This window comes from Asterias amurensis, chromosome 11, assembly GCF_032118995.1.
Source record: "Asterias amurensis chromosome 11, ASM3211899v1".
Taxonomy (NCBI): Eukaryota; Metazoa; Echinodermata; class Asteroidea; order Forcipulatida; family Asteriidae; genus Asterias; species Asterias amurensis.
In genome coordinates this window covers 19,656,488-19,682,669 of record NC_092658.1, presented here as the reverse complement: position 1 = coordinate 19,682,669, position 26,182 = coordinate 19,656,488, and the positions used below count along the sequence as shown (strand labels likewise).

General features: G+C 40.6%; 1 protein-coding gene across 2 annotated transcripts in view; it reads left to right on the top strand.

The window, feature by feature from the left end:
* The window catches only part of LOC139944020 (uncharacterized), a 57,909-nt gene that overhangs the window by 9,533 nt on the left and 22,194 nt on the right, over positions 1–26,182 (top strand). For both annotated transcript variants that reach the window (XM_071940954.1, XM_071940955.1), the window contains exons 5-19: positions 98–340; positions 1,643–1,924; positions 2,238–2,468; positions 2,866–2,976; positions 4,637–4,948; positions 7,575–7,883; positions 10,586–10,897; positions 12,333–12,515; positions 12,913–13,143; positions 14,800–14,910; positions 16,748–17,059; positions 20,501–20,812; positions 23,346–23,528; positions 24,691–24,921; positions 25,249–25,521. In XM_071940954.1, the coding sequence (XP_071797055.1) occupies positions 98–340; positions 1,643–1,924; positions 2,238–2,468; positions 2,866–2,976; positions 4,637–4,948; positions 7,575–7,883; positions 10,586–10,897; positions 12,333–12,515; positions 12,913–13,143; positions 14,800–14,910; positions 16,748–17,059; positions 20,501–20,812; positions 23,346–23,528; positions 24,691–24,921; positions 25,249–25,521 (3,636 nt within the window). The remainder of the gene's footprint in view (positions 1–97; positions 341–1,642; positions 1,925–2,237; positions 2,469–2,865; positions 2,977–4,636; positions 4,949–7,574; positions 7,884–10,585; positions 10,898–12,332; positions 12,516–12,912; positions 13,144–14,799; positions 14,911–16,747; positions 17,060–20,500; positions 20,813–23,345; positions 23,529–24,690; positions 24,922–25,248; positions 25,522–26,182) is intronic.

Below are 26,182 nucleotides of genomic sequence, written 5' to 3'. Positions count from 1 at the left end.
AGATTGAACCTACGATAATAATTATTAATGCTGTGCAGGGCTATTTTTGGAGATTCAAATTTTTGCCAAATATTCTTTTTTTGTTACTCATTTTCAGATAAAGAGCCTCCAAACATAAAGTGTCCTGAAAATATAGTCAATAATACTAAGCCTGGTTCACCAAACGCCACTGTCGTCTGGCCTGACCCTATTGTCACAGACAACTCTGGACAGGACGTCACATTCTTTGGAGATGAACATTCAGGATCTACCTTCGACATTGGTTCCCATGTTGTGATCTATAACGCAACAGATAGCAGTAACAACACTAATTATTGCAACTTCACCATTCAAGTTATAGGTAAGTATTTTCTCATCAAATCTGTGAAACCCACACTTAATGATGCACAATATTTGTAAATGGCAGTCTTCAAGCTTACTTTCGAATTTACACTAAACATTGCAATTTCACTGTTAAAATTGTTAGCTAAAGTATGGAACGGAATAAAGACAGTGGACACTATTGGTAATTGTCAAAGACCAGTCTTCTCACTTGGTGTATCTCAACATATGCATAAAATAACAAACCTGTGAAAATACGAGCTTGATTGGTCGTCTGAGTGGCGAGATAACAATGAAAGAATAGAATGCCCTTGTCACCTGAAGTTGTGTGCTTTTAGATGCTTGATTTTGAGACCTCAAATTCTAAACTTAAAGTCTTGAAATCAAACTCGTGGAAAATTAATTCTTTCTCAAAAACTACGTCACTTCAGAGGGAGCCGTTTCTCACAATGTTTTATACTATCAACCTCTCCCCATTACTCGTTACCACGTGAGGTTTTATGCTGATAATTATTTCAGTAATTACCAATAGTGTCCACTGCCTTTAAGTCTTACTTTAAAAGTACAAGATTGGATATGGGGGCTTGGGAAAATTTTGCATTTTATATGCTCTGTGGTGCAATCTTGGGCCAATTTTGAAAGGGGACATTTAATATAGTGTCCCCCACCCTTCCAAAATTTGTGTCATCCTTTTCCCCCAGGAGTAATGCCCATGGCGGGACACAGGGTTTGGTCTTACACAATGCAATACTTGGGCTTCATGATAAAGGTGCTCATTGATCAAAGGTATCCCCCCAGCCTCCGAAATATGGGGGGAGGGGACATGTCCCTCTGACAATCATAGCAATTGAATGTTTAGTTTTGTCTTGACGTTGCTCCCTTTGACAGTGTTTTGGGCATAAATATTCATATTGATGACTTCATTTTGCTTTATTATAGTGGGATTAAATTTGTTTAACCACCAACCCATCACCGTGGTCTAGTTGTTAGACTGCATGACTTGCAATCACAAGGTTGTGGGTTCGAATCACCCAGCTAACCGCTGATTTCAATGACAAGAATAAATATTGTTGTCTGGTTACTGAATCACAATTTCTTGATTTGTGTAATTCATAATCATGGACGTTAAATCAATGGTTGTATGAGAGAGATTGGCTGTTGCCAGTTTGGTGTTTATATATCCCATTGTGGGAGTTTGCCGAGTTCCCTTGATGGGAAGATCATTCAAACAAACAGACAAACAAACAAAACAACCCAATGCTACCCGTTTTCTTAAGTTTAAATGTACATGTAGGATGCTCTTTTTCGTTTACGTATTTAGATAACGAGCCTCCTAGCATTAATGGCTGCCCTGATGATGCGATAATTCCTGCCGCGTCAACCATTCCGGTACAGTATGTACCTCACTCATGGGTCCCTCCAGTCTTCTCGGATAACTCTGGTCAGTCTGTTGATGTGGAGTTTGGTTGCTTAGCAACCATCTCCAATAACTGCCATCAAGATGGAAACGGAACTTTCTCAGTTGGAGATACCAAGGTGATGTACAATGGAAGAGACGTGTCTGGAAATCAGAACTTCTGTAACTTCACCGTCACAGTCAAAGGTGCGTTGACAAAGTTCTTATCTTACAAAGTTTTTGTTGTTTTTCTTTTGCCAGGATGCATCAAGCTATCTTCAAGAAAGACCTGTATCACTTGATAGACCTCAATCGAGTTTCCCCCAATACATGTCTGGCAGAGTAGGTTAATCTAAATATTTGTTTCTTCCTTCAAGAATGAAAATGAAATTTATGGATAAACATGGTCCCATCTGTTCATAAATTGAAAATGACACAAATCAATACTTTGACCTTGTGTTGGCGCTTACCTGAGCTATCTACCAATCATGGCGGTCTCCCTCTCTGTTTCTTTTTGCAGAGGTTGATCTAGTCTGCCCATTGAATAAGACGATCTCAACTGATCCTGGCTCTAGTACAGCCATAGTCAGCTGGCATGAACCGGATCTAAATGGATGGGACGAGACAAACTTCACATCAAGTGCTGTTTCTGGACTGGTACATCCGATTGGTTCACAGAGAGTGATATATCAGCAGTGGTTTGGAATCAACAATCTGGTTCTGACATGCTCTTTTGAAGTTGATGTTGTTGGTAAGCTCACTGTTATGTATAACAGGCCTGGAATTACAAATATTTTTAGGGCAATGCCACTTTTGAGGGCACCAAGGCCAGTAGACATGGTAGAAAGGGCATCAAGGCAAAACAAATTCAAAATAGAGGAGCAATGCCAATTTAGGGCAATACCACTTTGGAGGGCACAAAGGCCAGTACAAAGGGCACCGAGGCCAACATTTATAAAAAGAGGAGGCGCGAAGGCAATTAAGTTATTTCAAATGGTTCATTAACCTAACTTTAAAACAAGTCAATTAAAAATTTAAAAATTGGGCAGAGGTTTCTATATGGGCGCAGAATCGTTATATTTTTCCTTGTGCGATAACCTATACTAACAAAACAATTTGCAGTCTTTCATTTGTTTTGTCTCCCATAGATACGGAACCTCCCACAAACAACTGTCCTACTGACGTCATCCTCCCATGGTTATCAAACACACCTGATGTCTCTTATGCATGGATCCCTCCATTCTTCTCAGACAATTCTGGTTAGTGATTTCTTTTGCTGAAATGCCCCAAGGTGAAACAAAAAAAAGAATAATAAACATTAGAACAAACCAATAACTAGCACTTTGACAAAAATACACGCAAATGTTATATTTTGGAATCTTGTGATTCTAATTATTTTACAATGGGCCGTATTTTTTACCGCGCGAGGGCGCTGTCAATCATTTCCGGGGTTATATTCATTCATACCCAAAACAGTTATTAAAGATTGGAACACATTAACAACACAGACATCTAATCCAACACGGACAATAAGACATTTAAAGGAGCCGATACAACCCACCTCTAAAGCAACTTAAAACTATGGTGCAACAAAAGTGACAGAACACCTACTGAAACTGTGCAAGACAAGTCGCGTATACCCCCGGAAGTGATAAACACACTCTTGAGCCCGCCCTCACGCGGCTGAGGAACACTTAATTAAACTAAATGAAAACATTGATGGGATGCTGCGCAGGTTGTTTCACAGTAACAACTTTCTATAGCTGCGACTAATTTTTAATTCCCAAGATGCATTGCAGCGTAATGTTGGCCAGACAGGTGCAATAGTAAAACTCACACTGAAAGGGTTGAAGGATTGTGTCACTGATGTCTGTTTGTGTATTGTAAGTAAATTATGTCATGAAGAACACAATTGGTTCACTAAACATGTAGTCGCTACTATTTTTTGTAGTAGTCATCAGGGTGGCCAATTAACCGAGCAGTTGAAAAACAGTAGTCGGGACAAGCATAGTCGCGACTAAACGACAACACTAGTCACCAAGCCTTAGTTAAAGGAACACGTTGCCTTGGATTGGTCGAGTTGGTCTTTGAAAAGCGTTTGTTATAATATGCATATGGGTAGAAAGATGCTGTAAAAGTAGAATACAATGATCCACACAAACATGCCTCGAAATTGCACGGTTTTCCTTTTACCTCGTCGACTAACACCGTCGGCCATTTATGGGAGTCAAGTTTTTGACTCCCATAAATGGTGGACCGTGTTTGTTCGCACAGTAAAAGGAAAACCACGCAATTTCGAGGCAAACTTGTGTGGATCATTGTATTCTACTTTTAAATTATCTTTGTACCCATATGCATTTCATAACAAACGGTTACAAACGCTTTTTTATAGACCAACTCGTCCGATCCAAGGCAACGTGTTCCTTTAATACTTCGAGTATTGGGAGAGCCTTGTAGTTGTACCAACATTAATCTTTTCATTCTTGCGTTTATATTCTTCTCTGTAATACTGAGTTAAAGCCATTGGACCCTTTCGGTACAGAAAAAAAAAAAAAAGTTCACAGATTTACAAATAATTTACAGGGTTTACAGAAGGTAATGGTGAAAGACTTCTCTTGAAATATTAGTCCATGAAATGCTTTACTTTTTGAGGAAACGGTAAAACAATATAAATTCTCGTTAACGAGAATTACGGATTTGTTATAAACACATGTCATGACACGGCGAAACGCGCGAAAACGAGAGTGGGTTTTCCCGTTATTTTCTCCCGACTCCGATGACCGATTGAGCCTAAATTTCCACAGGATTGTTATTTTATATATAAGTTGTGATACACGAAGTGTGGGACTTGGACAATACTGTTTACCGAAAGTGTATAATGGCTTTAACATAATAATCCCTTCTTTCTCGCCAAAATAGCTGGTGTCCGACTTGTTGGCGGAAGCGTCCTATCTGAAGGTAGAGTTGAAGTATTCTATAATGACCATTGGGGCACTGTATGTGATGATGAATGGGACATGAGAGACGCAAGCGTTGTGTGCAGACAACTTGGCTTCTCTAGAGCTATTACCGCATTGGACAGCTCACAATTCGGACAGGGAACAAGTCGAATACTCATGGACAACGTCAACTGCAATGGGAGTGAGGAACGACTGCAAGATTGTGCTTTTGCAGGCTGGGGTTTACACAATTGTGGCCATTCAGAAGATGCTTCAGTGACTTGTGATCCAGGTAATACATTGTGTAATTTACCTCATTTTAAAACATGGACTTTCATTCACTCATTCAGTCGATGCGGAGCATCAGATGGAGGCCCTCCAAAGGCATTGGTCCTCCATTGCTGTATGCAGCTCTTCCCAATGCAGTCCAGAGTCCCGGCAAAAGGTGTCTACATAGGTGGTTTGTGGTCTGCCACGGGAACAGTGTCCCTGAGTAGGGGCCCATAGCACCAGTTTGCTCACTGCCAGCTCAGTATGTCTGAGACAGTGACCTGCTAATCTCAGCCTTTTTGTCCTAATCTTGGTGCTGACTCTGGGTAGTCCACCGTAGAGCTCCTGATTTGTGACATTGCCTCTCACATGGACAGTAAATGGCAAATAGTACAAAAAAAGCTATAGAAGAGTTTGCGGTAACACCCTAGACGCATTAGAGAGGCCATCGAGATCCACAAGCATGACACCGTACCCCAAGACATAGGCTTCCACATCAGCGACATCTGGCTCCCCCTCCTCCCGACCAATGGATCTTCTATATCCACGGTCACCCCCTAGGCCCCCCCCAACCATTAGACCTCCCGACCAATGGATCTTCTATATCCACGGTCACCCCTAGCCCCCCCCCACCATTAGACTGCTTTGGGTCATCTATACCCTCAGTCACTTAGGCCCCACACCCTCACTATCCCCTGTGCTTGTTCCTACTGACACAGTTCAGTAAGCACACACCCCCCGCACACTATCCAAGGCTCCACAGCAGGTTTCACCACACATCATCGAGTTCAACTTCCCGCCTTCATGCATCACCAAGCTAATCCGCCGCCTAGTACTTAAGCAGCATGCAGCATCAGAGTCCAGCATTCTCCAGAAGACGATCAGAGCATACTGATTGAAACGTCGAGTTAAACCAACGGTTCTTTTCAGAACCACCCCAACTCATTTAGAGATTATTACATGGTGTTACCGCAAACTCTTCTATATCTTATCTCCACCATGCAAAGTTTCAAATCCTACTTATAAAAAAGCTGTTACCCAGAGCCGATACTGGTTTGTTTATCTCTCGCTTCACTTTACAAAACCATACATGATGAGATACCAATTAAACATAAGCAAGCAAATTAAACCAAAACCCACCAGTATCAATTAACGCTAGAGAAGAAAACAACACACTCAAAGTAGAAAGCTTTGTTTATCCTATTCCAGTAAAGGCAATCAACTTCCATCTGAAATATCTGCATTTATGAAATCCAAATTGAGGTTGAGGTACGTTGGTTCAATCTTTGTTAAAGGCAGTGGACACTATTGGTAATTACTCCAAATAATTATTAGCATAAAACCTTACTTGGTGACGAGTAATGGGGAGAGGTTGATAGTATAGTCTACTGTGAGAAACTGCTCCCTCTGAAGTGCCATAGTTTTTGAGAAAGAAGTAATTTTCCACGAATTTGATTTTGAGACCTCGGATTTAGAACTTGAGGTCTAGAAATAACCATCTAAACGCACACAACTTCGTGTGAAAAGGGTGTTTTTTCTTTCATTATTATCTCGCAACTTCGATGACCGATTGAGCTCAAATTTTCACAGGTTTGTTATTTTATGCATATGTTGAGATACACCAACTGTGAAAGCTAGTCTTTGACAATTACCAATAGTGTCCACTACATTTAACAGAGAGGAGACTAAGTGTTATTAATGACTGTGTATTGGAAGAGCCATGCAACCATTGTACCAATATAAAGCTGAAGTATATTGACCTTTTTCCTGAAAGTGTTGTGGCCGAGTGGTTTATAAGAGCACCGAATTCAAATTCTGGTGTTTCTGATCAGCCGTGACACTTGTGTCATTAAAGGCAGTGGACACTATCGGTAATTACTCAAAATAGTTATTAGCATAAAACTTTTCTTGGTGACGAGTAATAGGGAGAGGTTGATGGTATAAAACATTGTGAGAAATGGCTCCCTTTGAAGTGCCATAGTTTTCGAGAAAGAAGTAATTTTCCACGTATTTGATTTTGAGACCTCAGATGTAGGACTTGAGGTCTCGAACACACACAACTTCGTGTGGCAAGGGTGTTTTTTTCTTTCATTATTATCTCGCAACTGTGATGACCGATTGAGCTCAAATTTTCACAGGTTAGGTATTTTATGCATATGTTGAGATACACCAACTGTGAAGGCTAGTCTTTGACAATTACCAAAAGTGTCCACTGCCTTTATAGCAAGACACTTAACCATTGATTCATCCCTCGGATGGGACGTATAGTGGTTGGTCCCATGTGTTGTGTAACGCATGTAAAAGAACCCAGTGCACTTATCGAATAGAGAAGAGGATCGCCCCGGGTGTTCCTGGCCGTTGCTGCTGTATGCGCCGTAGCACCTTGTTAACCCTTATTTAAGCTGCTACATAATTGGGTCTCAGAATTCATAACTATCAATAACTTCTCTTTATGTATAAATGTAGGCCTATATGCTAAGCGCCTTGAGTACGTTGTTGGTAGATATGTGCGCTATATAAGCCTTTGATATTATTTTCCTCTAACTTCCTTTTGTTGTCTTGTCTGTAATTCTGAGTTAATGAAATGCAGCCCCCAAATAGATGTGAAGTTATTAATCAATTTATCAACTTTCTTTCTCATAAAAAAGATGTGCGGCTTGTTGGTGGAAGCGTCCCCTCTGAAGGTAGAGTTGAAGTATTCTATGATGGCCAGTGGGGCACTGTATGTGATGATTACTGGGACATCGAAGACGCAAGCGTTGTGTGCAGACAACTTGGCTTCACTGGACCAACTAATGATTGGCAGAGCGCATACTTTGGACAAGGAACAGGTCAAATACTCATGGACGACATCAACTGCGATGGAAATGAGGAACGACTTCAAGATTGTGCTTTTCGGGGATGGGGTTCTCACGATTGTGGACATGGAAATGATGCTTCAGTGACGTGTGTGCCAGGTGGGTGCGATAAGCGTAACAAACTTTGTGTGTTTTTACCTCTCTCTAAAATTTGGACAGTTACTTGCAGATAGTAATACAAAGCTGTCAACTACAGCCAATACAGATCTCTATCTTCACTTTACATATCTATACTATATTGATGCTTTAATCGTAGGGGCGCCGCCATGTTGTTTTCATGTCAAGTGGTGCACGCACCCTGCTGAATTGATGCGTTCTTTTGGTGGTCAATTTAGGGGTACCCATGGGTTGGGGGTTTGTGTCGTTTGTGACGTCCCAGTCGAAGTGCAAGCATGTAGTAACTTCGGGCTAGGGGGGCTACCTTTTGGTTGTCAGGGGTTCTTCTTCTGTTTCTTCACTAATTGAAGATTATCGCACTACGGCTGGGTGCCACATGAAACCATGAGACCGTAAGCCAAATCAAGTGCAATATACCGTATTTTCCTGCGGATAAGACGCTCGGCGGACAAGGCGCAGGACGCTAAAATGACCCAAAAAAATTCAAACGTCAGCAGACAAGGCGCACCGCCGCACAAGGCGCACGTTTAACCGCAAACAAAAGAACACCTGGCGCCACCCGTTGTCGGTACATTGACACAAAGACGTAATTTGTTGCCTTTGAGAACCTACGTATACCGACCTTTATCCAATCAGCCAACGCTGTATATTGTAAATAACATAAAGTTCGGCCCAATCAGCGGGCAGAAACCATGGTCCACGCACTGTCTGAAGTTAATTTTATTTGCAACATGAACACAATGCCTCCCTGGACACATCATTTCGACGTCCCCACAAACTACGAGGATCCTTGCTGATACAGATACATTGCAGACGGACGTAGCGTTGTGGGTGTAGTAGTGTATCCTCCGGCCGGGATGTCGCTGCATGCACATTAATATGCACATGTACACAGTGGATTGCGCTGCTCAATCTCGAGATTGCACAACAGATGTTGGAGACCATGTGGGCACCGTATTGAACGATGTTCGCCGACGGGTTGCGCTAAGCCGTCGCATTTGCGCTGCCTGGAAATGCGCCAAAATTCCCACGTGATGTGCGGATCCCAAGCATGCCCAGACATAGCCTGAACGTATGCAGTCAAATTCCATTGCGGACTTGAGAGCAGTGACTATTGGGCATCTATATCACTGCACGTTCATTGTATCCAAAGGGAATCACTGGATCTAGCGGCAGGGACCTTCCGGATAAAGACAGGGGCGCAGTCTAGCCCAGACACGTCGAGTCTTGTCTCAATGCGTTTATTGCTGGTTCACGTATTTTTTACCAATAGAGAGCGTTTAACCTCACGCTATTACAATGTTCCAAAACGCCCTCTAGCGTTCAATGTTTCTTGTATTTATTGTCACACTCACAGTAACAACGACTATAGGCGTGATATCTGCTTTTGTGTTGCGTGATTAAACTTACAGACCTCGGAACGGTTGCGTTTTGGGGCTAATTTTCTGTGTCGTTTTGAGAGATTTTCGAGTCTGAACTTGGACATCGTTGATTTTACAGGCAAGTTTCATGCAAGGGCAACCATGATTTTAACAACCGTTCCTACCCGAAGTTTTGAAGCAATAAAATAAAATAAACCCTCAAAGTTTACCACACAATAGCGGTTGGGTGACTGACGTTTGTACGAAGTTATTGACTGTCAATCGTTTTCGGAACGAATACCCGGCCACACAGAAAAACGTTTGTACACTGCCGACGTCTGTTGGACCGAAAGCTAGACGCATTGCGGCATTAATGGAATGAAAGCACGGTCATGGGGAATAAACACGTTGCAGCATTGTTGGAATAATTGGACCGTCTGGGGGATTGCGGCATTGTTCGAACGAAAATACGGTCACAGTGTCTGAATAGCTTTGTTCGACCGCATTATTGAGTAAGGATTCTTCACACAAAGATCGTTGATTTGAACTTGACATGAAGGTATTTTTTATTTCACGCAGTGATCATAAAAAAAAATCAATTGTCAGCAGACAAGGCGCACCGAAAGATAAGACGCATCGATGTTTTTGGGGTCTAAAAAGTCAGATAAGACGCGTCTTATCCGCAGGAAAATACGGTACACATGGTGGTGCAAGTAAAAACTGGTCAGCAAGATTACTAACGAGGTTGATGTGGGATGGGGAGAGGAGGAGAAAGGGGCACACAGTGGTACGTCTGTGGAAATGGGGAGGGGGGACGGGAAAATGAACAGGGCTTGGGTAGGGAAACGAAAAAGTGAAAAGGGACTATGATGATATGGGATATGGGATATTAAACTGAACGGGGAACAAACCACTATAATCGGGACGTCCCGCGCAAAACTGGGAAACTATAGAGCGTGGTATTAACGGGGTGACCCCCTTTCCTTCCCAGCAAATTGTTTGGGGGCTCTGAAGGAAAGAGTCACTGGCATCCCTGTATTATGTCTCAGTAAGATTTATTTTATGTAAAAATATAATGTTCCAGGGATAATTTTAAAATTTTAAAAGGATACAGAAACCTCCTGTTAACAAAACCACAGAGGTCAAATCTTGCAAAAAGGACTGGCTTGGGGGGTATGTGTGTTTAGCGTGCTAAACACAACTTTTCTTTTTTCTCTTGCGTTTGTTGTCTTGTCTTTAATGCCGGGTTAAACAAGGCACACCCATGTACAGATATACAGGTTACATTAATTGATTCATCATTTATCGTTCTCTCCAAAACAGCTGATGTGCGGCTTGTTGGTGGTAGTGTCCCCTTTGAAGGTAGAGTTGAAGTATTCTATGAAGGCCAATGGGGCACTGTATGTGATGATGAATGGGACATCACAGACGCAAATGTTGTCTGCAGACAACTTGGCTTCACTGGTGCAACTTCTGCGAGGCAGAATGCACACTTTGGACAAGGAACAGGTAAAATACTCATAGACGACGTCAACTGCGATGGAAATGAGGAACGACTTCAAGATTGTGATTCCCGGGGCTGGGGTTTCAACGACTGTTCACATTCAGATGACGCTTCCGTGACCTGTGAACCAGGTTGGTGCGATAACCAAAACAAACATTGTCTGATTTAGCTGGAATTTTAAGGCAGTGGACACTATTGGTACACTACTCAAAATAATTGTAAGCATAAAACCTTACTAATTAGTTACAAGTAATGGAGAGCTGTTGAAACATTGTCAGAAATGGCTCCCTCCGAAGTAACAGAGTTTTCGAGAAAGAAATAATTTTCCACAAAGTTGATTTCGAGCCCTCAGAATTAGATTTTGAGGTCCCGAAATCAAGCATCTTATTAAGTACACAACCGTGTGACGGGTGTTTTTTCTTCCATTATTATCTCGCAACTTCGACGACCAATTGAGTTCAAATTTTCACAGGTTTGTTATTTTGTGCATATTGTGAGATACACCAAGTGAGAGAAGACTGGTCTTTGACAATTACAAGTAGTGTCCACACCATCTTTAAAGCATGGACAGTAAATAGCAAAAACACATAAAAAACAGTCACTTAGAGCCAAAACTGACAGGTTTATCTCTCTCTTCAGTTTACAGAATCATACATGAAGAGATATAATTGAACCAGGAAGAACCATGTCATCATCAAAATGCACCACTATACAATAATGCCAAAAGGGAAAACAACAGTCTCAAAGAAGAAGCAAACTTAGTTCATCTTACATAAACATAGATTAAATTAAACGAGTACACCTAATAAAAGGTTACGTGAAGTTTCCTAATCAAGCAATTTCATCTCTTTATATCCTTGTATCATGCAAGATGCCAATTTACGAGGCACTTCTTACAAGCAACGGGGAACTTAAAGCCATTGGACACTTTCTGAACAGAACAAAAATTAAAAGTTCACAGATTTACAAATAACTTACAGGGTTTACAGAAGGTAATGGTGAAAGACTTCCCTTGAAATATTATTCCATGAAATGCTTTACTTTTTGAGAAAACATTCAAACAATTATCAAGAGTTTGCGGTAACACCATGTAATAATCTCTAAATGAGTTGGGGTGGTTCTGAAAAGAACCCTTGGTTTAACGCGACGTTTCGATCAGTATGCTCTGATCGTCTTCTGGAGTATGCTGGACTCTGATGCTGCATGCTGATTAAGTACTGGTTGGCGGATTAGCTTGGTGATGTTCGAAGGCGGGAAGTTGAACTCGATGATGCGTGGTGAAACTGAATATCAATTGTCGATATCGAGAAAAAAAGATTTATTTTAAACACATGTCATGACACGGCGAACGTGCGGAAACAAATGCAAGTTGTAATACATTAAGTGTGGGCCTTTGGACAATACTGTTTACCGATGTTGTGCGATTGCTTTAAGAAGGAATATATTATTTCAAAAACCAATTTGAAGCTTTGCTTAGGAGAATCTGGGATTATCATATTGCCATTCAGCTCATTTAGATTCTTAATGCCCAGCCTTTGGGAACCTTCTTTGTTGATTATTTTTTAGATGACCTCTCTAAGAACCTTGGTCAGTCTGTTGATGTGGTGTTTGGTTGCTCAGCAACCGTCTTAAATAACTGCCATCAAGATGGATACGGAACTTTCTCAGTTGGAGATACCATGGTGATGTACAATGGAACAGACAAGTCTGGGAATCAGAACTTCTGTAACTTCACTGTCACAATCAAAGGTCCGTTGAAAGATTGATGTTACGTGTTAAGAATTTTTTCAATGCCTTTAATATATTTGTTACTTTTCTTACAATTTTGTTTGTTTTTGTTTTTTTGTTCCTAGACTATGCATCAAGCTATTTTTAACTATACATCATCAATAGATCAAGTTGGGATTATTGGAAACTCCCTCAAATCAAGCTCGTTTTCCTCAAATGGGATAATTATTTTAACCTAAATATTTTCCCTCTCTTAGAGATTAAAATTTCAATTTATGGTCAAGCCAAGTCCAATCGATTTGTAAATGAAAGTTATGCAAACCAATGTTTTTGACCTTGTGCCGGCACTTTACCAACTGAGCTAACGACCAATGATCATGGCGGTCTCACGGTACTCTCTTTGTATCCTTATAAACAGAGGTTGATCTAATCTGCCCGTTGAATGTGACAATCTCAACTGATCCTGGCTCGAGTACAGCCAGAGTCAACTGGCAAGAACCGGATCTAACTGGATGGGAGGAGACAAAGTTTACATCGACCGCCGATTCTGGAGACTTCTTTCCAATTGGTTCACAAAGTGTGACATATCAGCAGAGGTTTGGAATCAACAATCTGGTTCTGACATGCTCTTTTGAAGTTGACGTTGTTGGTAAGATCTGCCCCTTTGTTTTGTATAAAATGCACTTCTTGATCCCAATCAGCCACTATATGTCATAAAACGAGGTGCAATCTTTTATTTTCTGTAACTTCTCGTTATAGAAATTGGATTCTGACAGTTCTTGTGTTGTCAAAATTCTTGCTAAGTCAATCAGGGCCCAATTTCATAGCTCTGCTTAATACCATAAGCAAAGATTACGCTCTTGCGTAGGCAGAAAATTCTTCACTTATGTGAAGCGAATTACTTTGGAAACGAGCAATGGAGAGTTGTTGATAGTATTTGAGAAATTACTCCCTCTGTGGTAAACAGGGAACTACGACTTGTGCAGGACCCGGCTCTGCTAACTGTAAGCACAGAATCGGCGCTTGCGGAAGCACAGAATTCTGTGCTTACGGCAAGCGTATTTCACGGGTTAGCGGCGAACTTTGGCTTCTGCGCATGCGTACTTCACGTTACTAGGCATTCTAGGCTTACAAGGCTAGCGCAGAAATTCGGCGCTTGCACGTAAGCAGGGAATCGCGATCGTAAGCGCAGAATTTGGCGGTAAGCAGAGCCATGAAATTGGGCCCAGGTGACTCCACGTTACTAGGCTTTCTAGGCTTACACAGCTAGCGCAGAAATTCGGAGCTTGCACGTTAGCAGAGAATGGTGATCATAAGCGCAGAATTTGGCGGTAAGCAGAGCCATGAAATTGAGCCCAGTCCAGTTCTTCACTCATTAATCCTTCCAATTTTTCTCTGATAACTTTGGTCTAGTGCACAGTAATCCTTGCATTGTTCTTACTGCTATCAGAGCGAGTGTGTGTTAAAACTTATTTCAAGTTTTGAAGTCCTAAAACCACTCTAAGAGCGGTTGAGAGCACCAAATTCAAACTCTGGTGTTTGTGATTAGCAGAGTGTGGGTTCGAATCCCCAGCCGTGACACTTCTATCCATTGCTTCGTCCTTCGGATGGGATGTAAAGCCGTTGGTCCCATGTGTTGTGTAACGCAGGAACCCAGTGCACTTATCAAGAAGAGAAGGGGTTCGCCCCAGCGTTCCTGGCTGCGGCTGCTGAATGCTCAGCGCCGTGAGTACCTTGTTTGGTAGATACGTGCACTGTATAAGACTTCATTCAATATTATTATTATTAAAATATTGTCTTCTTGATGATAGCATTTTTCATCAAAAAGGTGACAAAAAAATGATATGAAATAACTCAAATGTTACTTCTGGGAAGATATCACCTATTACATGTAGGTTGAACTTTTGTATCCGTTTTAAAAGAAAGTGGACACTATATTGGTAATTACTTAAAATAATTATTAGCATAAAACCTTACTTGGTAATGAGTAATGGAGAGTTATGATAGTATAAAACTTTGTGAGAAACGGCTCCCTCTGAAGTAATTATCCACGAGCTTGGTTTCAAGACCTCAGTATTAGATTTTGAGGTCCCGAAATCAAGCATCTGAAAGCACACAACTTGGTGTGACAAGGGTGTTTTTACTTTCATTATTATCTTGCAACTTCGACGACCAGTCGAGTCCAAATTTTCACAGATTTGTTATTTTGTGCATATGTTGAGATACACCAAGTGAGAAGACTGGTCTTTGAGTCAATTACCAATAGTGTCCAGTGTCTTTAAGGAATTGTTTTTGTCTCCCATAGATACGGAACGTCCTACAATAAACAACTGTCCTATTGACGTCATCATCCCTGGGCTGTCAACCAGACCAGTATCTTATACATGGAGACCTCCATTCTTCTCAGACAATTCTGGTCAGTTGTTGTTGTTTTTGCTTAAATGACAAAAAAAAAAATAAAAAAATAATATTAATAAACATTTGTAGGAAAAAACATAGATAGCACTTTGACGAAAAATATACATTGTGTGAATAAATGTTTCATTTGGAAATTGTTTTCCAGTTACAAACTGTTGTAGTCGTTTGTAATTTTCTTAAGCATTTTTAATCTGTTTATCTTAAATTTTCCAGCACTGTTCTTACTTGCTTAACTTTTTCATAATTGTCGTTGGTCGTTTGTAATTTTCTTAGGCATTTTTAAACTGTTTTTCTTAAATTGGTTTTTCCTTAAATTGGTCTGTTTTTGCTTAATATTTTTAAGCTCTGTGAAGCGCCTCGGGACCCTTTTGGGATTAAGGGCGCTATATAAAAGCCGTTTATTATTTATTGTTTCAAAAATTTACCGGGATTACTGAGTGGGATCCTGACTTAATCATGCCGGGTCTCATTTAGTGGAGTATCAACAGACTTTGATGAACAAAAATTTAAGTCCCAGTAAAAAGTTTGTATTCTATGAAAAGAAACAATAAAAACGAGAAAAACAACTTCTAAATAAGTTGAAAATATTCACTGATGAAAATCATAGGAAATAAAATCCCACCAGGATCCCGAGTGTGAATTTTCCAGCCGGAGATCCTGGTAAAAAAAGATAATTACTTGGATTTCTCTATCCCTATGGGATTTGAAACTTTGCATGGTGGAAATACGATATGGGAAGGTTTGTGATAACACTACCTGTAAATGAGTTGGGGTGGTTCTGCAAAGAACTGTTGGTTTCAACTCAACGTTTCGATCAGCATATATGCTCTGATCGTCTTCTGGAGAAAGCTGGACTCTAGTCGTTTTACAAAGACTTTTTGGCAAAAACTTGTATTAGTTTGGTATGATCATGTATCATCCTGATTTTTTAGGATGATGATCTGAGAACCCATGAATCACCACTTGGTACATTCTTACAGGCAGGGACTCTTAACAGAGTGGAAAATATATGTTATAACAATAACAATAACAACAATAATAATAATAATAACCAGATTTTATTTGGCGCTTTTCACACCCGAAGGGCATCTCAAAGTGCTTCCAACATCATTACCCCTGGTCTCTGGGACTTAATTCATTCCTTAAAGCCAGTGGACACTACTGGTAATTGTCAAAGACCAGTCTATCTCACTTGGTGTATCTCAACAAGTGCATAAAATAACAAACCTGTGAAAATTTGAGCTTGATTGGTCGTCGGAGTTGCGAGTTAACTATGAAAGTACAAAAACACCCTTGTCACATGAAGTTGTGTGCTTTTAGATGCTTGATTTCAAGACCTCAAGTTAACTTGAGGTCTCGAAATCAAATTCATGGAAAATTACTTTTTTCTCGAAAACCACGTCAATTCAGAGGGAGTCGTTTCTCACAATGTTTTATACTATCAACCTCTCCCCATCACTCGTGACCAAGTAAGGTTTTATGCTAAAAATTATTTTGAGTAATCACCAATAGTGTCCACTGCCTGTAAACCATCTCAGCTCCCTGGTGGGGAGTATGCAGCCTGTGCAACATTATTATGCGCTACTCGGCTAAATCAATCACAAGAACCATCTCTGCCCTCACATGTGCCCATTAACCGCTGGTTAACCCAGAAACACCAGAGCTTGAGCTCGGTGCTCTTATCCACTTGGCCACGACACCCTGTGTGTTTTGGCACAGCCTTCAAATTGTACCAACATGGACCTTTCACTGTTGCATTTTGTCCTCTCTGTAATGCTGAGTTAACAAAATGCAGCCCCACGATGTAATCAACTCTCTCTCTTTCTCCAAAATAGCTGATGCCCGGCTTGTTGCTGGAAGCGTCCCCTCTGAAGGTAGAGTTGAAGTACTCTATGAGGGCCAATGGGGCACTGTATGTGATGACTTCTGGGACATCAGAGATGCAAACGTTGTGTGCAGACAACTTGGCTTCATAAGAGCAACTTCAGTGTGGCTGGGAGCACACTTTGGACCGGGAACAGGTCAAATACACATGGACGATGTCAGCTGCAACGGAACTGAAGAACGACTGCAAGATTGTGCTTTTTCAGGTTTTGGTTCGCACAATTGTAGCCATGGAGAAGACGCTTCAGTGGCTTGTGACACAGGTGGGTGCAATAATAATAAAATACATCGTGTGATTTATCTCATTTTAAAAGATGGACAGTGAACAGCCAATACTGATATGTTTATCTCCTCTTCACTTGGAGCCGGCCTCAGGTGGACCTACGATTTTCTTGTGCTTGCAACAAACGCGCAGACAAAATATGTTCAGGTCACAATACTTGAGAAATCATGTGCTCGCGATTGGTTCCCGACCATCGGGATCTCGTCGTACGGTGACTGTTTCAGATTTTCTTAAAAACATTGCATTTATGCTCGGGTCGTAAATAAGTTCCCCATGGTCTTAGCTCAGGTGCAGTGTAATCCTGAAAAGTCAGTCGGCGCCTGTTTTTTTGTTGACGCAAGCTTGACTTGAGGCCGGCTTTACAGAACAATAAATGGGGGAGATATTCAACACAGAAAAGCCATTGTAAACATGAGAATACATCATTATCATGTCGTTTTTAAGGCCATGTCAAGTCTAATTTGGGTTGGGCCTGTTTTCTCCCTGTGGCTCCTCCACTTGGCCTTGTCTGTCGCGTCCCTTGCATTGACTCCAAGAAGTTCCATGTTATTTGACAGGAGCTCTTCCATGTCTTGCGCTGTCGGAGGACCGGTGTGGGCCCACCACCAATTACGTTGGTACACCTCTTTGCCCAGTTGCCATCTTCCTATCTCTCCACTTGGCCAAACCACCTCAGCCTTTGCCTCCTCAATACAGTGCCTATCCCCTCCACTCCACTTAGCTCCTCACTTGACAGCCTGTCAGCCAAAGACGGGATACATTTAGTATAAATTAAAGGAACACGTTGCCTTGGATCGGTCGAGTTTGTCTTGAAAAAAGCGTTCGTAACCGTTTGTTATAAAATGCATATGGTTAGGAAGATGTTTTAAACGTAGAATACAATGATCCACACAAACTTGCCTCGAAATTGCGTGGTTTTCCTTTTACTGTACGAACTAACACGGTCGGCCATTTATGGGAGTGACTCCCATAAATGGCCGACCGTGTTAGTCGACGAGGTAAAAGGAAATCCACGCAATTTCGAGTGATAGTTGTGTGGGTCATTATATTCTACTTTAAAAATATCTTTCTAATCTCAAAAGAGATTTTACACATGGTTGTACCCGCAAGTTCACTAATCATATTAGTATATCATAGCCTCGTTCACTTAGTTGTAAAACAAAAGGTTTTAATCATGAATGTCTATTTCTGATTTTAATTCTATCGTACCGTTTTTATCTTTCGTATTACGCCTGTATATTGTAATACTTTTCAGAGTTGTTTATATTATTTTTCGATTTATTTTTGTATAAATGGTAAATTTTTAGTGTAATTTTTATAGAACATATTTTTAGACACGCAAAACCAAAACGAATTTCACTGTAATAATAATAAAATAATAATAATAAATGAGACTTATAAAGCACATTTTACAAAATTCAATGCGCTGAAAGAGTGCTACGGAAAAGACGATTATGAGAATAGATGTGTTTTTAATTTACTCTTGAATGTCTGGAGTGTGTTGGTGTTCCGAATATGACTTGGTAGGGCGTTCCAGCACCGGGGACCAGCGACTGAAAAGGACCGGTCCCCTGCCATTTTGTATGTGCGAGGGATTGTAAGATTCTGGCCGGAGCGGAGCCCACTCCGGCCAGGTTTGTTGAAATTTAGCGACTCTGTAAGGTATTGTGGAAGTACGTTGGAGAGTGCTTTGTGCATGTTCACTGATGTTTTGAAGGTGATGCGTTGTTTAACTGGTAACCAGTGTAATTGTTTGAGAAGAGTGGATGCGTGTGTGTATTTGGGTTGCAAGAAAATGATACGAGCAGCATTGTTTTGGAGCCTTTGTAGACGGTCAATGTCAGCTTGCTTAATACCATTGAGGAGAGAGTTACAATAATCCAGTCTAGACAACACAAGGGCTCTGGCAGCAGCGTGGCATGTGTTTGTGTCAATATATTTGCGTATTTTGGAGATGTTTCTGATGTGATAGTTGATGGACTTGCATGTACGTGTGACGTGTGTGCTCATTGTCATGGAGCTGTCGAAAAAGACGCCTAAATTTCGCACTGTTTGAGATGGCTTAAATGTTGTGTTGTTCACGTTCACAGTCAAGTGGCTGAGAACTTTCTGGTGATGAGGAGAAGCAGCAATGAAAAATTCAGTTTTGTCTTTGTTCAGAAGAAGTTTGTTTGCGATTAACCAGTTTTGAACATCGGTGATGCAGTTTGACAATCTGAAAAGAGCACATTCTGCGTCGTTGGGAATGGATGGGTCGAAATCCATATAAATTTGGATATCATCAGCATATGTATGGTATTTGATGCTGTGTTGGCGAATAATATCGCCCACAGGGCTTAAGTACATGGTAAAGGTAAGAGGACCAATAACAGAGCCCTGTGGGACGCCCAAGTGAATGTGGCTCACATCAGAGTCAGCCCCAGAAACTGTGACATGACTCGTCCTGTCGTGGAAGTAGGATGTGAACCACTTCAGGGCAGTATTATGGATGCCAAACTGATTTTGGAGACGACGCAGCATTGTGCTATGATCAAGGGTGTCAAACGCAGCAGACAAATCAAGCATAACTAAAAACATGGCTTTGTTACTGTCCAGTACCTTCAGAATGTCATTTTGAATACATAATAAAGCCGTTTCAGTGCTGTGGTCGGCTTTGTAAGCTGATTGTAGGGGGTCAGCTAGAGAGTACTTATTGATGTGATGTTTTAGTTGAGTGCTAACAACCCTTTCGATGAGCTTGGAGAGGTAACGAAGATTAGACACTGGGCGATAGTTACAGAGTTCATCTTTGTCGAGGGAAGGTTTCTTTAGGATCGGTGTGATCACAGCGTTGCGAAGTGCTTTGGGAAAAACTCCAGATGAGAGTGAGGCATTGACAATTTCAGTTAGAGTTGGGAGAAAACTGGCAATGTGCTGTTTGAGAAGCCAGGTCGGAACAGGATCTAGCTGGCAGGATTTCGTAGTAGACTGGTTAATGATCTTGAGCAGATCCTCTTGGCTAACAGGACAGAAATCTGACAAAATACAGTCTGGGTGCAGGGCTGGTTTCTCAAAAACATCGGAACTCACATTGAGGTCATCAATGCTGCTGCGAATGTTTTTGACTTTATCTGTGAAGAATTTGCTGAATTCATTGGCGAGGGTCTGTGGCGTGTCTAATATTGCAGGAATTTGACGAGGAGTGGTTGTCAGCTCATTGACAATCCGAAAAGCATCCTTCAAGTTAGCGTTGACAAGCGAGTTTCTGAAGTAGTTGGACTTGGCTTCCACTAGGACGTCTTGCATGGCCTGTACTAATATTTGTTTTTTACAAGTGACAATAAAACATTATTCTATTCTATTCTTTGCAAACCTTTAAACACCATTTAGGAAACTTATGCCAGTGCCTTTTATCAATCACCTCTCTTTCTCTCCAAAATAGATGGTGTGCGGCTTGTAGAAGGAAACGTTCTCGCTGAAGGTAGAGTTGAAGTACTCTATGATGGCCAATGGGGCACTGTATGTGATGATGAATGGGACATCGAAGACGCAAGCGTTGTGTGCAGACAACTTGGCTTCACTGGAGCAACCTTTGCATGGCAGAGCGCTTACTTCGGAAAGGGAACAGGTCAAATACTCATGGACGGCGTCAACTGCAATGGAAACGAGGAACGATTGCAAGATTGTGCTTTTTCCGGCTGGGGTGTCCACAATTGTGCTCATGGAGAAGACGCTTCAGTGACGTGTGACACAGGTGGGTGAGATAACATACATTGTCTGAAAGACCTCAATTTAAAACATGAACAGTAAACACCTGTAAATAGGACCACTTCTCTCTTGTCTCTTCAGTCTCCTGCCGATGACTAGAGCAAGCTAGTCGAAACGTTGAGACCAATTAAAGAACTGACTTTGCGGTAGTACAGTTAATAACGATCCTAAATAGCAAATAATGATGAAAAGCTGTCATCTAAGAGCCAATACCTATTATGTTTATCTCTCTTGCTTAACTTAAGGACAGTGGACACTATTGGTAATTTTCAAAGACCAGTCTTCCCACTTGGTGTATCTCAACATATGCATAAAGTAACAACCCTGTGAAAATTTGAGCTCAATTGGTCATCAAAGTTACGAGATAATAACAAAAGAAAAACTAGACATGATTGCATTTGTGCACAAATGCAGAGCTGTTTCGTTAATAACAATTTAAATTTTGTCAACTGAATTTGAAATTTATTCTTTTTTTAAAGCAGTTATGACTAATCCAGGCTATTAAAAAAAAAAAATTAAGATTATACCATGTTCGGATAGCAATTTATTCGTTAAAGGTGCAAAAATTGAAAAAATCATAAAATATCGTGTGATGACGTCACTATGACGTCATTTCACAATTCATGAGAGCTTGCCAATATCTAACAACCTACCAAGTTTCAACATAATCGCATAATTACTTAGAGAGTTATATTAGTTCAAAACGGTCACCTTTAAGGCCGCGTCACGTGACCCCCAATGACATCATTGATCTGAACCTTCACACATATGATGGCTGCCTGACAGTTAACGTGTGTGTAAAATTTGAAGTGATTACAAAAAACTTCACCATACACATCTTCAAAAAGTCCATTTTGACGAGTTTTCAACCTGCCGCTAGAGGGCGCCGTTGCATTTTGTGACGTCATTGGTATTTTTTTTTAACTGCCCACTCTTGCCACGCACTAACATCGTTAAAAGCAACTTCATATCTTTTTCCAATTTTGAATTAGAGGGCCACTTCCGGTTTCGACCGGAAGTAGAGGTCATGTGAGGTCACGCACACGAAACAAAATGAAGACCTTAATTATCACTCCCCAATCCCGCAAACAGAAACCTACGGTCTCTTGTGGCTGATTTGTTATAAATTTTCAAACATTTAAAATACAACACCTTTAAGATGACGTCACGTGACTTCTGATTATGCCATAATGACATCCTTGTTTCGCAATGATCATTGCACCTATACCTATCATCCCTGAAAATTTCATTGCAATTGCTCTTGATGCTTGATTTTGAGACCTCAAATTCTAAACTTGAGGTCTCGTAATCAAATTCGTGGAAAATTACTTTTTTCTTGAAAACTACGTCACTTCAGAGGGAACCGTTTCTCACAATGTATTTTACTACCAACCTCTCCCCATTACTCGTTACCAAGAAAGGTTTTATGCTAATAAGTATTTTGAGTAATTACCAATGGTGTCCACTGCCTGTCAAAGAACCATACATAAAGAGACACTTGTATAGTTAAAAACACTTCAGTATCAATTAAGGATATAAATGAAAACAACAGTCTGAAATTAGAAACATACTTGGTTCATCTTAGGATTCCAAACAGAATATTATGTATACACGAGCAAAACAAAAGGTATAGACAATGTGACCTATGTTTACATTCAAACCGCCCTCTGTTGAAAAAAACACTGTATACGTCATGTTTCGTCGGGCAAATAGCAGGTAGTCATGGAAACATTGCATACACTTTCTAGCTGGCTGCCAAAACACAAAGGTTTTGCCCCGCGGTATGCGCGCTAATAATGTTATGGTTTTTGTGTGACATCAGAGGTCACATCGTTTTATACAACAGAGAACTGATTGGTCCAGTTAAACCTGTGCACTAAAAGGCAGTGGACACTATTGGTAATTATTCGAAATAATTATTAACATAAAAACTTACTTGGTAACAAGCAATGGAGAGCTATTGATAGTATAAAACATTGTGAGAAATGGCTCCCTCTGAAGTAACATAGTTTTCTAAAAAGAAGTAATTTTCCATGAATTTGATTTCGAGACCTCAGATTTAGATTTTGAGGTCCCGAATCAGGCATCTGAAACCACACAACTCCGTGTGACAAGGGTGTTTTTCCTTTCATTATTATCTCACAACTTCGACGACCAATTGAGTTCAAATTTTCACAGGGTTGTTATTTTATGCATACATGTATGTTGAGATTCACCAAGTGAGAAGATTGGGCTTTGACAATTACCAATATAGTGCCCAGTGCCTTTAACAAAAGGTTATGTAAATTACCAATCCAGGGCAATGGCATCTCTTTATATCATGCGACATGCCAATTTACGAGGCTCTTCAATTACAAACTGAATATACGGAGGTGTGACGAAGGAATATATTATTTCAAAAACCATTACATGAAGCTTTCTTTAAGAGAACCTTGATTTATCACATTGCCAACCAGCCCATTCAGATTCAGAAAGACCAGTCTTTGGGAACCTTCTTTGGTGTTTATTTTTTTTTTTAGATGACTTGTCTACGAGTCTTGGTCAGTCTGTTGATGTGGTGTTTGGTTGCTCAGAAACCGTCTTCAGTGATTGCTACCAAGATGGATACGGAACTTTCTCAGTTGGAGATACTGAGGTGATGTACAACGGAACAGACGCGGCATGGAATCAGAACTTCTGCAACTTCACAGTCGCAACCAAAGGTTTGTTGACAAATTTGATGTTACATATGAAGCATTGTTTTAATACCCTTTATAGATGTGACCCTCTCTAATACTTAGAAGAGTCGTAAAGGATAGAGGCTAACGGCAAGTTGTTTTTTACACTTGGTGCGCCAAATTATTTCCTATAAACAGACGAAGACGAAAATAGGTGTTGTCACGTCTTCACTGGAGGGTGGCGATAGCGCTCAAAATTGGAATGCTGTTCAAGAGAGGGCGCTTGTCTTTAATAATTAAGTGTTACATAATAAGTAAGTGCATCAAAAATAATAGTGGGGGGTACAACTTCTATGACTGTCACATAGATGTTACTCTGGTCTTACAATTCTAGCCTCCTTATTGAGCCCATATCCAAGCAACCATGGGGAAACCGATCTTTCTCACATGCTGCCCCACGCCTATGGAACAAATTATATTGCATTTGTATTGTATTTCTCTACCACATGTTCTGGATTTCTTCTTAGCTTAGAGATACTTTTCAATTTTGGTCATTGAACATACAGTATGTGTATTTTTGTTTATATTTAGCGCCATGAGCAGTTTTGATGAATTTGTCCACCTATAGGTATTCAGTATTAACTTTTCATAAGTATTACTTATCTTCTGGTGTTTTGATTTAATTTTCTTTGATCAGACCATGCATCAAGCTATTGGATTACTTAAAAAAAAAACTTAAAAAAAACAAGCTGGTTTTCTCTAAGAAGACCAGTCTTCTCACTTGGTGTATCTTAACATATGCACAAAATAACAAACCTGTGTCAGTTGGTCGTCGATGTTGCGAGATAACTATGAAAGACAAAACACCCTTGCCACACAAAGTTGTGTGCTTTCAAATGCTTGATTTCGAGACCTCAGCTGAGTTCTCAAATTGATTTCAAAATATTTTAGTGAGAAATAACTTCTTTCTCAAAAACTACGTTACTTCAGAGAAGTTTTATACTATCAACAGATCTCCACAGCTTTTAGTGTCCGATGCCTTTAGGAGAAATTTAATTGGATTATAGCTAAAACACGGACCAAATAGTTTGTAAACGAAAATTGCACAAATGAAAATTGTTGTCCTTGATCGGGCGTTCCACAAACTAAGCTATCTACCAATGGTCATGGCGGTCTCACAGTATTACCTTTGTATCCAAATATACAGAGGTTGACCTAATCTGCCCGTTGAATGTGACGATCCCAACTGATCCTGGCTCAAGTACAGCCATAGTGTACTGGCAAGAACCGGATCTAACCGGATGGAACGAGACAAACTTCACATCGACTGCCGTTTCTGGAGACTTCTTTCCAATTGGTTCACAGAGAGTGACATATCAGCAGTGGTTTGGAATCAACAATCTGGTTCTGACATGCTCTTTTGAAGTTGACGTTGTTGGTAAGATCTGCATCTTTGTTATGTATTAATTGCACGTCTTGATCACGAACAGCCATTTTGTGTCATAAAACCAGTTGCATTCTTGATTGATTTCAATTTCTTGTTAATAAATAGATGTTGATCTTTCTTGTGCAGAATTACTTTCGAGTCAACAAGTTCAGTTCCTCACTCATGGATCCTTCAAATTGTCCCTGATAACTTTGGTCTAGTCCACAGTAATCCTTATAGCATATTTCTTACTGCAATACATTTTAGTAGTAATCATCAATTTCATTAAGGTTAGAATGCACTTTCTCATAATTGCTTTTTTTAATTTTATGTATTTAGATAACGAGCCTCCTGGTATTATTGGCTGCCCTGATGATGCGATAATTCCTGTCAGGTCGACCATCACGGTAAATCACTCATGGGTCCCTCCAGTCTTCACTGATAACTCTAATCAATCTGTTGATGTGGTGTTTGCTTGCTCGGCAACCGCCTCCAATGAATGTCATCAAGATGGATACGGAACTTTCTCAGTTGGAGATACAGAGGTGATGTACAATGGAACAGACGCGTCTGGAAATCAGAACTTCTGTAATTTCACAGTCTCCATCAAAGGTTTGTTGCAATCTGATGCTGTTCCACTTTATCAATTCCAGTTGCTATTCGTATTCGCAATTTGCAGCGTCGTGGTTGTACGCCATTTAAAACATTGTAGGGTCGTGGTTGTAGGCCATTTAAAACCTTGCAGGGTCGTTGTTGTATGCCATTTAAAACGTTGTAGGGTCGTGGTTGTAGGCCATTTAAAAACCTTGCAGGGACGTGGTTGTATGCCATTTAAAACGTTGTAGGGTCGTTGTTGTATGCCATTTAAAACGTTGTAGGGTCGTGGTTGTAGGCCATTTAAAACCTTGCAGAGTCGTGGTTGTGCAATTTAAAACCTTGCAGGGTCGTGGTTGTAGGCCATTTAAAACCTTGCAGGGTCGTGGTTGTACACCATTTAAAACGTTGTAGGGTCGTGGTTGTAGGCCATTTAAAACCTTGCAGGGTCGTTGTTGTAGGCCATTTAAAATGTTGTAGGGTCGTGGTTGTAGGCCATTTAAAACCTTGCAGGGTCGTTGTTGTATGCCATTTAAAACGTTGTAGGGTCGTGGTTGTAGGCCATTTAAAACCTTGCAGGGACGTGGTTGTATGCCAATTAAAACGTTGTAGGGTCGTTGTTGTATGCCATTTAAAACGTTGTAGGGTCGTGGTTGTAGGCCATTTAAAACCTTGCAGA